General features: G+C 36.0%; 1 protein-coding gene across 1 annotated transcript in view; it reads left to right on the forward strand.

Moving 5' to 3' along the window:
• The first annotated feature begins 72 nt into the window (after positions 1–72).
• The window catches only part of LOC110442530 (AP-5 complex subunit zeta-1-like), a 19,833-nt gene continuing 4,086 nt past the window's right edge, over positions 73–15,819 (forward strand). Inside the window, exons 1-15 of the mRNA XM_021486175.1 lie at positions 73–145; positions 2,156–2,293; positions 4,528–4,732; positions 5,781–5,827; positions 6,316–6,413; positions 6,995–7,162; positions 7,702–7,920; positions 8,141–8,178; positions 9,574–9,736; positions 10,417–10,595; positions 10,925–11,008; positions 11,683–11,882; positions 12,754–12,840; positions 13,331–13,453; positions 13,915–14,047. Coding sequence (XP_021341850.1) covers positions 96–145; positions 2,156–2,293; positions 4,528–4,732; positions 5,781–5,827; positions 6,316–6,413; positions 6,995–7,162; positions 7,702–7,920; positions 8,141–8,178; positions 9,574–9,736; positions 10,417–10,595; positions 10,925–11,008; positions 11,683–11,882; positions 12,754–12,840; positions 13,331–13,453; positions 13,915–14,047 — 1,932 coding nt within the window. The 5' untranslated portion in view covers positions 73–95. The remainder of the gene's footprint in view (positions 146–2,155; positions 2,294–4,527; positions 4,733–5,780; positions 5,828–6,315; positions 6,414–6,994; positions 7,163–7,701; positions 7,921–8,140; positions 8,179–9,573; positions 9,737–10,416; positions 10,596–10,924; positions 11,009–11,682; positions 11,883–12,753; positions 12,841–13,330; positions 13,454–13,914; positions 14,048–15,819) is intronic.

The following is a 15,819-nucleotide window of genomic DNA, read 5'->3' on the forward strand; positions in this document are numbered from 1 at the left end:
AATTAATGTCAAAATAAACCTATAATAACGAGAATAAATAAGTTTGTTTCGTTTTATTTGGGAAAGGAAACATTTCGGTTTATATAGACAACAAAATGGCGATGTCCATGATTCAGATGATCGACACTATTTTTCAACAAGCAAAGTAAGAATGGCATTTTACCACTCATATCAGACATGACAACTGTGTTTCAAAACACACAAACATGTACAAATCTTTCTTCTGTATGTTGTTTATGACGTGCTTATCATACAAATATAGAATAAAACGTTATTCAATAAAAGTGGGTGTGTCCAATCATATAACAAATTTTGATTTGTTTACATCTGTACATGGCTTACTGTTGTCATTACTTGTATACCAAACACGTATAAAGCATAACATTGGAATATACTATTGTGATAGAAAATACAGAACCGATCAATTACGCTGATTTTTTGTTAAAATGATTTAGGATTAGTTCAGATATTCACAATAAAATCACTCTAGAAAACAACATATATGTAAGGTAAGACAAGATGTCAGAATGTACAGGCATTTATGCTCATAAGAGACAAAATTTTGCATCATAATGCACAAGTACAAGCCTTGTCTGTCTAAAAATAAAGGGCATGTCTCGGATAAACATGGATAGCGGATTGATCCTGCACAACACACCTACTGTACATATATTTATAAACTACATTTTGATTTTTGATTTTTTTTTCAAAAAGTGATGTCCCCAGATTTGGGACTTGTGAAAACCATGTTACCACATCAAAAAACGAAAAAAAACCCATGATTTTTAACCCAAAATTTGACCCACTCAAGTAGTATTTTTTTTCTTAAACACTGTCTTAAATTAAATATAACCTACTCGGTAACAGAAATACTCACGTTTTAGCATAGGTCGTTCAACTGGATCAACACAATATTTACACGTGTGCCAAGTACAAAAATAGACTACACGAAAAGCTAGCTTTTGTTGTGTAGACACAGAATTGTAAATGGCCAAAAATGTAGTCACAAACCAAATTTTTTTTTTTTTTAAATGTGAAGTCCACATAGTCCACTTCATCATGTATATGCCAATTTTAGTGCTGATTTTTAGCTCACCTGGCCCAAAGGGCCAAGTGAGCTTATGGCATGGTGCGGCGTCCGGCGTCCGTCCGGCGTCAACTTTTTACTTTAAACAACTTCTTCTCAGTAACCAAAAGGCCTAGGGTGATGATATTTGGCCAGAAGCATGCTTGGATGAAGGGCTACCAAGTTTGTTCAAATAAATGACCTTGACTTATATCCAAGGTCACAGGGGTCAAATATGTTAAAAACATTTAAACAACTTCTTCTGAAAAACCAAGAGGCCTAGGGTGATAATATTTGACCAGTAACATGCTGGGTGAAGGGCCGCCAGGATTTTTTCAAATAAATGACCTTGACTTATATTCAAGGTCACAGGGGGCAAATATGTTAAAAACATTTAAACAATTTCTTCTGAATAACCAAGAGGCCTAGATTGATGATAGTTGGCCAGTAACATGCTGGAATGAAGGGCTACCAAGTTTGTTCAAATAAATGACCTTGACCCACTTTCGAGGTCACAGGGGTCAAATATGTTAAAAACCTTTAAACAACATTTTCTGAATAACCGAGTGGCCTAGGGTGATGATATTTGGCCATTAACATGCTGGGATGAAGGCCTACCAAGTGAATGACCTTCACCCATATTCAAGGTCACAGTGGTCAATATATGTTTAAATCTTTAAATGATTTGTTCTATATAACCAAAAGGTCCAGTGTAATGATATTTTGCCAGATGGATGCTGTGTTGGAAGACTATAAACTCTGTTCAACCTAATGTCCATGTTCGACATTCAACATCACAGGCGTCATAAAAAATTATGTTTAAATCTTTAAATAGGTTCTTAGGAATCAAACACTGATATTCTGCCTGTAGATGTATTTTAGTCCACTTTTTAAGATTACAAGTGTGAGATTAATACCAGGTGAGCGATGCAGGCCCATTGGGCCTCTTGTTTAACTTAAGTATGGTGTCATTTTCTGTTGTGATTAATCAAAATGATTTGTATTGTGTGATAAATCGGATATGATCTTCGTTTCAAATTTAAACTACCTGGTAATTGTTATTTTCAATAATATTACTTTAAATTTCAGAAATGCAACTCAAGAGGAAATTGACAGTATTTGTTCTAGAATTCTTGACAGTCTCTATGTACCAGAGCAGTCTGGAGAAAGCTTGAATCTTTTAAGACAACTATTCCTTATTCTGCATGTATCACAAACAGAGCCATGGTAAGTTAAAAAAGAGTATGTCGCCCTGGTAAAATACTAGCCAATTCCTACTGACATGACTAACGTCACAAGTGGTACATGGTCAGAAAATGGTTCGTACAGTACTTTAAAAAAAAATGTGAGCGTTTTCCTCTGACAGTATAACAAAAGAGACTTTGTTTTCAGGAACTTTTTAAGAGTACACAATGACTTCAAAGTAAACATATCAGAAAGCGAGTAAAAAGACGTACGTTGACGGAATTTAGGAACATGTTGAAGGGGTTAATTATAAGCATGTTTAAATGTTGATTTCTGGTCTTCATAAACAGATAATATAAAAATGTATATATACAATTGTAGTTCAGTATGGTATTTATAAAAGCAATATATTTTGTTGCAATAGGCACATCAACTAGTAGAAATAAAAACAAGTTTCATAGCCTGTGATATTGTGTATTAATTTGAGTATTAATCATGGCAGAAAAACAGACGAAACATCACTGCGAGTTAAGCGTTATAGTTTTTAAAAACAAATTACTTGGAATCAAAACTTTTTCTGAAAATGAAAGATTCATGTTCAAATCATGTGTCAAGAATCAAGAAACATTCCAGATACATGATCTGAATTTTTAAATATCACTCAAAAATTGTCAAAGTTGTACCAATTGTGGTAGCATTGAGGTTAGGGAGAATTTTTCTTAATCTCAATCTATAGAGCGACCAGACTGGTAAGCTAGAGGTCCAGGGTTTGATCCCAAGTAGAGTCAACCATTAAAAAATGGCATCTGTTAAAAAAAAGAAGGTTTATTTCATTAATTGTTTTAGTATCAGATTTCAATAAATGAAACAAGTGTTGTTATTGGGGAAATTACAGGGAATACTGTCACTGGCGCTATCATTACTGTAGGTTTTACACTGCAGATACCGGTAATACTTCAGTACACTAATTTTTGACATTTGTTTGCGAGGACATTAATTCATGTTTCAATCAATCAATTTGTTTGTCTTATACCTTTAAGTAATGGTTCCTGTGATACATCAATTTGTATTACATGTACAATGTAGTTGCTTAATGCTTAATGGGAATTGTAGGTCATCTACAGTATTACAAAAAAACATAATCTGCTCTCAGGTATTCCGTCTTTGCGTATTGCAGAGTTATCTTCTCTTGGGAGCAGGGATTGATTGTTTTGTCACTTGTTTGTGAGAGTAACGTCATCAATTTTTGAGAAAACGACGTAATTTTCTCGCACAAACCAATGACGTAACAATCAATACCTGCTCCCAAGAGAAGATAACTCTGCTATACGCAAAGACGGAATACTTATGTGGTAAAACTTCAATATAATTGGGTAGTAAAACTTCAATATAATTGGGTGATTAATTGTTATCATTTCTTTTGCTATCTTGTTCAAAGATAAAACAAATATCCAGGTCTCCTTTACACTTTTAACCCTTTTAAAATGCCAAAAGTTTGCTGGAAAAACAGTGTCGTACTGTATAACAGGGTTTTACTGTAGAACATGTTTGTCAATAAAGAAACTTTGTTTTTGATTGTCTGGTACACATTTTACTGGTTTGATGTCTTACTCACGTGCCATTGTCTATGTAATAAAGGACTATGTATGGTTTGGGCCTGTTTTGGCCCCCAAATGCATCAAAATTCAAAACCTTTAAATAAACTTTGAAATTAATGTTTCTCTAAATTCGAATACTTCCCAAATATTATTATGAAAATATTTATTTATATTTCTAATTATTGTTGCCATGGTAACAAGTTCAAATTTGTATAAATTAGAAAAAATTGAATATTCAGTGAATATTGTGATATTTTGCATAGTTTTTCTCCTAGAAACTATAGAGTGCATGCTTGAACAAACTTAATATCAAAGGATAATGTGTAGGCACCTGTAATACATCTTTAGGAGAAATATAAAGTTTGTTCAAGAGTGTGCTCTATGGTAGATAAGAGAAAAACTAGGTGAAAACCTGTTAAAATTGACTGAAAAATCAAATTTCAATCATTTATGCAAATATGACCTGGTTACCATGGCAGCCAAAATTGAAAACACAAATAAATATTTACATAATAGTACTGGGAAAGTATTCAAAATTAAAGAAACATTCGTTTGAAAGTTCTATTGCAGATTTTTAATTTTGATGGATTGGGGGGCCAAAAAAGGCCCAAACCATACATAGTCCTTTAAAAAAACATCAAAGTTTAAAAAAAATATACGGATTTTGTTTTTTGACAGCTTACCAAAGAAGTTCATTGCCACCATGGTAAACATGGTGAGTTCTATGGACAGAGAAAAGACCAAAGAGTGTTTGTTGTGTAAACAAATGATGACAGAGTTGTTACCACGGGAACGAGAGGAACTGGGGCCAGACTTCTACACAGAAGATGAGCGTGTCGACCCAAAGTCTGTGGCCAACTCGTTCACACTCTACCGAATCCAGGTCAGTGTACTTCGTTTCACATCATTAAATGTATTTGTGTCTGTGATTTTATCAAAACTGTATCACATGTCATAGAAAGATTCAATTCATCATTTTCTTGTCTGTGTTATGGGCTGTTTTGAATATGTGATACTGCTAGATCTGCACAAGTCATATTCTGGACTTGACCCATATTCATCCTCACAGGCCATTTCTGTAGCCACATGTCATAGCTGATTTCCTTCTAGTTCAACATATTCAGAAAATTCCTGCCTGAAATATATTTGATTTGTTTTATTGCTGATTATTTTGAATATTTACAACGTGTACCAATATATATGATAAAATATTACCATTTCCATATCCTACCCAATATCGCTGCGAAATATTGATACATGTACCAGCCCGAGGCGTTGGAGGCCAGTAGGCTGATACGGGTCAAGCAACTGGTTGATTCAGGGTAGGATATGCAAACGATGATATGACAACCTGTAGCTATCACATGGCTAGTACTTGACACTGAATAAAACCCTTGTTAATTTTTTGTGCATTTCCTCCTGTCATATGAGATGTCGGAATTGGTGCCATTGTGACCTATTATTGTACACAATAGACATATATCAAGAACTGTTTAAGGACATCTTTTCTGTGAATATCTTCAAAAGGAATTTTTAGTACCAGGTAATTTGATATTTAAAAAAAATCTTGAATTGTTTCCCTTTCCTATGAGATTAATGCAAGTCCACCCAAACGTTGTTTTTCTTCTAACAAATTCAGTATATTTCATTGTTCACAGATGATAAAATTAAATTTCTGCCTCTAAGCACAGAATTGGTTTGAAGTGAAATGTGGTATTTAATGTTAAATTATTTCAGACAAGAATACGCTGTTACAGTTACCTGGTAATGTCTGTTGTAAGACAGACTCTAAGACCAGAAAAAGAAAAGGGGGGTGGGGGGGGGGCACGGATGTGGGTATGAGAAGCTTATTAGGTCAAATATGATATGCAAAGAAAGTCTTTATTTATTTTAAATTTAATGTGAGCAAACTTTATTCTTTGTACTTTTAGGGAAACAAAAACAAATGCATTGAAAAACTGATACCTCAAGCTGTAAGGTGAGTTTTTATATCTTAAATGTTTTATAATATAAAATTGCATCATTCTGATAACTCAATACTTGGCGATTAAGGGCTTTTCACAGCTTTGCAGTTTTATTAATTTCCTTGTCTTACCCTATTTATATACAAAAGTTCAGAGATTTACCCATGTGGACATGTTTGTATAAGTGAATATATCTATAATGAACAGTCTATACTTCTGTATTACCAACAGGAAAACGTTCACTTGTTGAAAAATTTGGACCTTTACACAAGCAATGTGCTCTACTTTTACCACAATATAACACTGCAAGCAAAAAATGAAATACATGAAATAAACTCAGCCTAACATAGTATATACATTCATGTAATTACATTGTAAAAACTTTATTTTTTTTGTAAAACCCCAGCAGGCATAAACTCACAATATCCACACAATGTTATAGTGATCTGCAGTATATTTTTGTAAGAAATGATTGGCTACAATGTTTGTCTTTTGTCTGTAGATGGATGACAAGTGAAAATGTGGAGCCTATGGTACAGAGACAGGCGTTCTCCTTCCTCGTGGCAGTGTCTCTCCAGCACCGACTTCTCCTTACAGAAGGTAACCTCATTCCTCATTGACGAAATATGTGGATCAATGTGTTCAATCTGTTTACACAGAATATAACCTTATATATTTAAATGTGACTAGGCTTCAGGGTTTAATTAACAGTGATTGTAATCGGTCTCTATCTATACATATGATTCATATTAGAATTCAGGTTATATATACCTTTCACTTTATAAGTATGATTTATGTTAGAGTTATCTCCCTTCCAATACGTTTAATAGCATTACAGTGTTTATTATGGTTATTAAAAAATGCCAGAGTGCTGTAATAGGGATTTACGTTTCAAATGTATCAACAGTCAATTCAAAAGTTCCAAATCATTCCCAGTCAAAAAGATTTTTCACACCATTTGTTTGGCATGGAACTGTTTATGAAAGGAGACAGAAAATCACTGGCGGTTACCATATATCCTTAACTAAAATCAAGTGCACCTGGTACATATTACCTATGATAGACATCTGTATGTTACCTTTCTTCAACAGAAAATTGTCAAATGTATAGCCTGTTGATTTTTTTTACATTAAAAACCCAATTGATCCTGTAATTATAGACTTTGTGTCTGTATATTGCAGGCAGTATCAAACAGTGTAGTAGAAGTATGTCGGAGTGGATGATGTCCGCGAGTCTACAACAGGCCCCCAACCCCTACACCATCAAAATATTCAAAAAGGACCAGAACAGTGTGGTTACCGAGGTGGATGGCACACCAAGCCGAAACTTCTTCACCGTTCTCAACATTGGTGAGTATAACAGCTTAAATGTTTGTTTTCCTATGTTATGAAGCAGGTACTTCTTTCCTTCAGTACATGAACATCATTTTTTATAAAGCAACACATGCATATGTATGAAACCTGTAAGAATGTGTATATGATCTTGTATCTTCAATTTTCTTTTGACAAGAAGCCACATTATTTTTGAATTCGTATCGGTTGATTGATTGATTGATTGACTTATGGTCCTTAATAATTGACCTTCTTTCCACTATAATCAACCTTCCGTATTTGGTAGAGATTGATACAAAGATTTTATAAACTTTTTGCACAAAAAAATGTCTTGTTTCAGTGATAAATTATTCAAATTTCACATTTTTTCCACTTGTTTGGAGAGGCTTGAAGAAGCCAAAACAGTTTTGAGTGTCTAGACTTTGTTTATTGACTATGTTGTATGGTTAAAAGTAATTCAGAAGGAAATTCATTTGAGTACAGGCTTGCACATAAGACTGCGCTCTTGAATATGAGCCCAGGAATTTATACTAACCCCTTGGTATCCTTGATTACAGGCCAGTACTACACAGAAGATCAGTTCCTCAATATCTACAGCTTCTCCATGCTTTATAAGTGGCTACACCACTGTTTCTCCGTGGAGGCTTCGTCCTCGGCCAGAGACGGCGACCAATCAGACAGCAGCTCGACCTCATCGCCTGTCCACAGGGTTTTCGATATCCTGGTCAACAAGTCCATCGATTACTGCTTCAGAATTCTTGACCAATGTGACCGAAGTAGGTAATTTTCCCTCCATTTGGATCACGCCTTTAAATCATAAAACTTTTAAACTTTTTGTCAATTATCAAAATCAGATTTATTTTAAGGGGTAACATTTTAATTGAAACAGTAATAAGTTGATGAATTTACGTAAAGAAAATACCTCTTGACTTGAAATACTGAATTAATTACTGAAAATCTAGAATAGTGATTGAGAAATTTTGTTTTCTCTTACAGAACCGAAGGTACCATCTGATCAAGATTTGCAGAATGCTGTAAGTCAGATCTTTATTACCTTAATTTGGTCAAAAATAGACTGATATGTCCAGATGAAAAAAAGGTCAACAACGTTCAGCTGATTCAAAGAAGTCTCTCTCATGTATCCATCACTTTTTAATTTTGAGACTATTTATATCCTTGACTTTGTTTCAGTGTCTCCTTGCCATTGATCTTATTGTAGTGTCTCCTTGAGATAGTGCATGTTTCTGACTTTCAATCTTTACTTTGTTTTAGTGTCTTCCTAAACATGTTAATGCCTTTGACCTAGTTTTCGTGTCTTCTCAAGCCTGTAAATGCCCTTGACCTTGTTTCAGCGTTTTCTTGAGCATGTAAATGTCCTTGACCTTGTTTCAGTGTCCCTTTGGGCCTGTAAATGTCCTTGACCTTGTTTCAGTGTTTTCTTGAGCATGTAAATGTCCTTGACCTTGTTTCAGTGTTTTCTTGAGCATGGTAAATGTCCTTGACCTTGTTTCAGTGTTTTCTTGAGCATGTAAATGTCCTTGACCTTGTTTCAGTGTCCCTTTAGGCCTGTAAATGTCCTTGACCTTGTTTCAGTGTCCCTTTAGGCCTGTAAATGTCCTCGACCTTGTTTCAGTGTCCCTTTAGGCCTGTAAATGTCCTCGACCTTGTTTCAGTGTCCCTTTAGGCCTGTAAATGTCCTTGACCTTGTTTCAGTGTCCCTTTAGGCCTGTAAATGTCCTTGACCTTGTTTCAGTGTCCCTTTAGGCCTGTAAATGTCCTCGACCTTGTTTCAGTGTCCCTTTAGGCCTGTAAATGTCCTCGACCTTGTTTCAGTGTCCCTTTAGGCCTGTAAATGTCCTTGACCTTGTTTCAGTGTCCCTTTAGGCCTGTAAATGTCCTTGACCTTGTTTCAGTGTCCCTTTAGGCCTGTAAATGTCCTTGACCTTGTTTCAGTGTCCTTTTAGGCCTGTAAATGTCCTTGACCTTGTTTCAGTGTCCCTTTAGGCCTGTAAATGTCCTTGACCTTTTTTCAGTGTCCTTTTAGGCTTGTAAATGTCCTTGACCTTGATTCAGTGTCCCTTTAGGCCTGTAAATGTCCTTGACCTTGATTCAGTGTCCATTTAGGCCTGTAAATGCCCTTGACATTGTTTCAGTGTTTTCTTGAGCATGTATATGTCCTTGACCTTGTTTCAGTGTCCCTTTAGGCCTGTAAATGTCCTTGACCTTGATTCAGTGTCTTCTTGAGGCTGAGTATGTTCTTGATGATTTTAGAGTCTCCATTTGACTGTGAATATCATAGACCTTTTTGATTTCTTTTTGAGACTGTATATGTCCTTTACCTTATTTCACTTTCACCTTGGAGAATGTGAATGTCCTTGACCATGTTTCAGCATCTCCTTGAGACTGAATTTCCTTTTTCTTCATTTCAGTGTCTCCTTGAGACAGTGAATGTCCTTGACCTCATTTGTAAGATTGACACTGGTCAGATATCAAAGGTATTCCAGGAGATTCGAAGACTGTATAACAGATTGTCCCAGGACTCAAGCAAGTCTCGCCTGCTTCTACCCATCCTACAGTTCTATATGAACCACAGTGAGTGTGAACTGCATACTGTAAAGGATTATTTGTATGTATATAATTTGCGATTTATGCCTGTTGGTTCTATAATTCACAAACAATGTATGTTTTATTTCCGAATAATCAACTTTGGGATTAAGAGGATGCTATTTCAGCATTGATAGTAGAAACTAGTTAGGTTGTCGATAACATTCACTTTCATGATATGATTTTTAAACAACTTGATTTCCGGATAAAGCTTGCCATTCATGAAATTTAACCCTCACGAATACGTCATCTTGCGAAAGATTTAGATTAGCAAATGAATCTCCTGACAAGTTAACGCAGAAATTTATTTCCAACAGGAAATAAACAACAGAAATTTATTTCCAACAGGAAATGAATAACAGAAATTTATTTCCAACAGGAAATAAACAACAGAAATTTATTTCCAACAGAAATTTAATGATTTGCACTACATATGCTGATTGCTGTGTTAAAATCTTACCCATTTGATTTGATAGAAGTCATTTGTTTAACAAAATGGTTTGACCATGTATAAAATACCAAGCATGGTCAGCAGGTGGTCCAAACAACTTTATGCTGTATCTATAAGGATAACTTTAGTCAAAACTGACCAACCAATATGTTGTTGTGTGACACATACAGGTAAGGCCATACTATGTGACTCATCACCTGCGTGGTTTTTGATACAGGTAAGGCTGTACTACATGACCCCCAGGAAGCCTACAAACTAGTCTTCCATGTAGTGTTATCCAGGTATTATATGGACAATGCCTTGGTGTTTGACATTGTCATGTTCCTGAGACAGAATCTGGAGGCCCTATGTCACGACACCAAAATTCTCTCCACTTACTTCCCCAATATCTTCAAGGTAAGTACAAGAACTGTCCATTTTCGCTGAAGCTCATAGGATGTGTTTGAAGATTTACTCACTCGAACTCATTTTGTCATCTTTCGTCGGATAAACTGTAAATACATATTAAGCATTGTAGAGGTATTTTAGGGCATATTTACTTATCTGTCCTAATGACAACTGCTACCTGATTAAAGTCATTAGTGTAATGAAAATTGTATCAATTATTTATCATGTGATATTGCCTAAATTGTGACATTAAAAATGTGGTGTTTGTGGTACAAGGAGTTACATGAACTGAAGACATTGGAAGGAAGAAAAGTTATGTAAATTTTATTTTATAACAGATCCTAGCATGGAACCCGCGGACCTATTTGAGCGAGTTTGAGGAACTTTTACCAGCTCTGATGTCACCCTCAACAGCACTTGAGGTACATCAGTGGTCTAATAGCATGAACAACTAGTGTTGTATCCAACCCGAATTATTTTGTGGTCATTGGGACCAGCTAAAATCGTTCACTTGCTAAGTTAGATGTTCAAGTACTGAAAGAAATTAGTTCTAGTATTGAAAGAGGAGGCACGGTAGCCTAGTGATAGGACGGCGGGCTCGTGACCGAAGGTTTGTGGGTTCGAGTCGAGTCACGACACTGTGTTGTATCCTTGAACAAGATACTTTACTCCGCTTGTTCCAGATTACTCAGCTGTAAATGAGTACGTAGTTGGGCAGTGCTAGAATTGTTGAAAGCTGGCTGTGAGTGCCGTAATGTCAGCACCAGCTGTATGCTCCCCAGGGAGTGGAGAACGATATTTGCCGGTTGCAAAGGCACTATAACCACGGATAATAGTTTGTGAACCACTTTGAGACGACCTACGAACTAGGTTGTGATAAAGCGGTATATAAATTAATATTATTATTAAAGAAAATTAGCTTTATGAAAACATTTGTTGCAGAGCATCATTCACAAAATAACATACTTCAAGACAGTATTTGATATTACAAATTATTTGAATATCTGAATAGCAATGGTTAATTTAACTCAGTGTGGCATCCATCGTTAATGTCACAAGATGATACCATAATGACATGTATTACATTTTTGTGCAGATTCTGCATGTCCTACTGGACCTGCCATGTATGACGATTGCCCTGGAGGTGACCGAACGGTTGGGTGGGAAAGGAGAGCCGCTCGGTCAGTCCGACACGGATCCCACCTCAACTGTGGAGGCATTCCAACACCTGTTCTACAGGCCCATGTTTAACTTCTTCACGCGGGTGGAAGGTGGTCACGGGGACACCATCAACAGGTCAGGTTTCTATCTTGTTACGGCCCCACACCAGCGATCGATGCTGGTGCCCCATTAGTATAAAGGTGTCTGTTAGTCCTTTCCGGAGATTATCTCGGGTTCAAAAATATCAAAATTTAACATGTTGATACACTGTGGTATGTAGATATGCTGTAGGAGTTTAATAATTTCCTTAAGTTCAAGGTCACTGTTTCTAATAATAGAACATGGGATAAACAGTAAATTGTATTTTATCATTCTTTCCATGGGTTTTTCTCCGGGTACTCCAGTTTCCTCCCACATTAAGACCCCATGCGTGCTAAGGCCTGGGTCAACAAGAGGGATTAACATCAATTGATGAAAATACATGGTATTTCTCCTTCTCTACAAATACATTGTACTAATATCATGCTAAAATATATCTGTTGATGGACTAATGGTGGCAGTATAACTGGATTTTACTGTAGACCTTTCATCGTACATATTGGTGAACTATTTAATCGCTTGTTACTGACTTGGCTAAGCAAAATTTCATTACAACTCAATCAATGCTGGACAAAGCATTAGACTGATTATCTTTAGTCTGAGGCGGCACCCCAGGTTCTACTCCTAACTGTACTGTAGCACTCGGAAAAAGTGACCTCGGCCACACTATAGAAGTTTCTTATAACATGTGTATATTTCCTAGTAGTTTTTCGCATAAAAAGTAAAATTACTGATATTGAAATGTCTCTAGTGATAGGGTCATGTGAACAAAAAGTGTTCGATTCGGGTTCTGTTCAAATTTGGGTTTTGTCACATTTGAGAGAAGTTCATTAAGCCAGATGACTTGTATCTCTTCCGAATACATGTATGGTATAGGTTTGATATTGATGTCTTTTCTGTTTGGCAGACTAGCAAGCTTCCACAGTGCTGTGAAGGATATGAGTCAACACCCTCGTGTCATCGTGTGTTCACAGACCGTGCCTGTCCTCCTCAGGTATAGCTCTATTGTAATCATGCATGTCCTTCTAAAATTATGGCTCAGTTAAGTTGTTCAAAGTATGATAGCATATACCATGTACCAAGTTCACTCAAATTTATCATGGAAATATTGTCAAGTATACTGAATGAATAAGAATTTCATATATGGAATTTAAAAAAAAAAAGTTTTTTTTTTTTTTTTTTTTTTTTTTTTTTTTTANATTACAATATAATTTCAGAATAACGAATTGTTTAACAAAAGCTTCATTTCTTATTTATGATTTTAACCCTGATTAGCTCATTGTGAAGTTAAATAAGAATTTCATGTGTTCTGTCTTCTTACATTATGATAAAAAAAAATAAACATTAAAAAATATTGAACTCTTAACTTTTAATGCAGGTAATATCTTTGTAAACAAAACATTGTACTAAGGTAGTATGAATTAGAAAAATGAATTAGAAAAATGTTTTCATTTAGTTAATTTTGATATTTCTTGTGTTACTAGGGTCTGGTTTGAGGTGGTGCTAGAGGAGGGAACAACGGACTTCGCAGCCCATTTACTTCCTGTTCTACTGGAGCGGTCGGCACTCCTGTACGACATGCCAGACTTCAAAACAGATATTAAAAGGTAGAGACCTTGCTATGGTAAATGAGTTTGTAGCTAGCAATACTGTTGCACACCTACATAGATATTCAAAATTATGTTTTAATACATGTTTCTTTATTTACATTCAAAGTAAGAAAATTGTATTTTATCATTCTGCCCATGGGTTTTTCTCCGGGTACTCCGGTTTCCTCCCACATTAAGACCCTATGCGCGCTAAGGCCTGGGTCAACAAGAGGGATTAACATCAATTGATGAAACTTGTTTCATAATTGTTGTAGGATAAATAAGTTTTATTTAAATCTTTTTGGGTAGTTTCTTTTGGGTCGTTGTATATATTCAACAAAATTTGGTAGAACAGCCATTTTTGTGAGTATAGCAGTAAAGCGATAAAATGCAATGAAATTATTATGAGTTAACAAGCAAGCATCTTTGGTGTCATTACCGAGGGTTCCTAATGTTAGCTACTTGTATTTGTTTTCTAGAATCTTGTCTGAGAATGTTGTCCGGTTGTTCAAGAGGTTTCCACAGATCCTCGTTGAGGAGCAAACAGAGATACAGGATTTTATCACGAGTGTTTCCAACATCACGGGACGTGAGGAATTCTTTGCAAACATGGTAAGAGTATACCTAGGGTACAGTCGCGTATCCGGTTGAAACGGTTGAACCTGTTGAACCTGTAAAGAAAACGACAGGTACAGATCTGGACCGAGGCTGGCCTGAGGAAAATTTGGAACGTGTAGATTGAGGGGTCCAGACGTACCTGACCGAAACTAAAATGCTGATTATTGCTAGTTTGCGTTATTTCTTCTTAGAATAATGTCAAGCCACATGTAGTTTTCAAGATACGTTATGTAGTTCAGTGGACGTGTGAAAGAAGGGCATATTATTATTGATACACTTTTTTTTTATTCTCCGAAACTGTGCATTTTTAGCTCTGCTTATAGAACGGTCCAAGTGCGTTCGTTTATCATGGAAAATTTCTTCGTCACATGTACCGTCTCAATCGGGGATAAGCGAATGTAGCCCTACTATTTTGTGACAGATCCAGGGTTTGGTGAACAAGTGGCAGTTTCCTGAAATTTTCTGTCATTTCCGAAATAAACATGTTCAAGAGCTGTAAAATCCATGTTCCACCAACATTCAACTCAGAGTCCTTCCCTAGATGAAATAAAACGGATAAAAACAAGAAGTAAAAGATAAAGATTTGCCCCTTTTTTTCACCAACATCTATATTTGTCAAACTGCAAAGAAAAATGTCGCACGGTGATTGGTCGAATTGCCAAGGTACCTGAAGCTATGTTAGTATCCTTGCCGGGGTACATAAGAACACGCGCGCCTGTTGTAAGGGAGATAATTTGAAGTTTGTCTGCTAATGTCAACAATCAACAATAAGGCGAAACGGTTTGTTAAGGAACTGAGTTGTTATTTAATGTTGTTTCAAAACCATATTGTTGACTTATTATAATTTAAAAATTTATTAAATTGTTGGAATTATACAAAAATAGTTTTTTCTGTTTTCCCATACTACTGCCCTACACAGTATCTGTTTTCTGGCAAACACAAGTCCCAACCTATAAATGGCTTTGCAGTATGACAAATTCATTATACAGGTCTTTGGCAGGAAACATGGTCTCATGTTCGCTGTCAGTACTTGTACCCTGAGCCGAAGGCGAAGGGTACATAAGGTCCTGACAGCGAACATGAGACCATGTACCCTGTCAAAGACCTGTATAACTAATAATGTTCATATATTATATTGCAGAGAAGCTAAGAAGCTAATTATCTTTGCACAATAATATTAAATCGGCAGTCTAGATAATTCATGTATAATTATAGGTTTATTGTATGGCTTGTAATGTTTACTTGTTGTTAATCTTCATCAGTATAAGAATGCCTGTTCTAATCACACATGTTGTTTACTCAAAGAGCCATTGAACTTATTATGCAGACTTAAGCTTTGCTCAGGTGACCTTTTCTAATCGCTTTTCGTCCGTCGTCATCCGTCGTCCGTCGTGCGTCGTGCGTAAACTTTTACATTTTCAACTTCTTCTCAAGAACCAGTGGATGTATTTTTTTTTAAACTTGGTCAGAATCATCCTTGGTAGATGAGGCTTCAAAATTGTAAAATTGAGAATCCTACTTAAACCCCTGGGGCCAGGGCGGGGCCCCAAAGGGAAAATTAACCAATATTTCAAAAATCTTCTTCTTCAGACTCAGAGGTACTACACTCATTTTCTCTGCGTGGAAAGAAAGATCATCAGGGGCTTTACTTAAATTGTAAATTTCAGGACCCCCGACCTATCCGTTCTCCCTTGGGGAGGGGGTAAAGTTTACTATAGTTTATATAGGGAAATAACACTTTTGGGTATATTTTGACAACTTTCTGT

The sequence above is a fragment of the Mizuhopecten yessoensis genome, unplaced genomic scaffold, assembly GCF_002113885.1.
Source record: "Mizuhopecten yessoensis strain PY_sf001 unplaced genomic scaffold, ASM211388v2 scaffold716275, whole genome shotgun sequence".
NCBI lineage: Eukaryota > Metazoa > Mollusca > Bivalvia > Pectinida > Pectinidae > Mizuhopecten > Mizuhopecten yessoensis.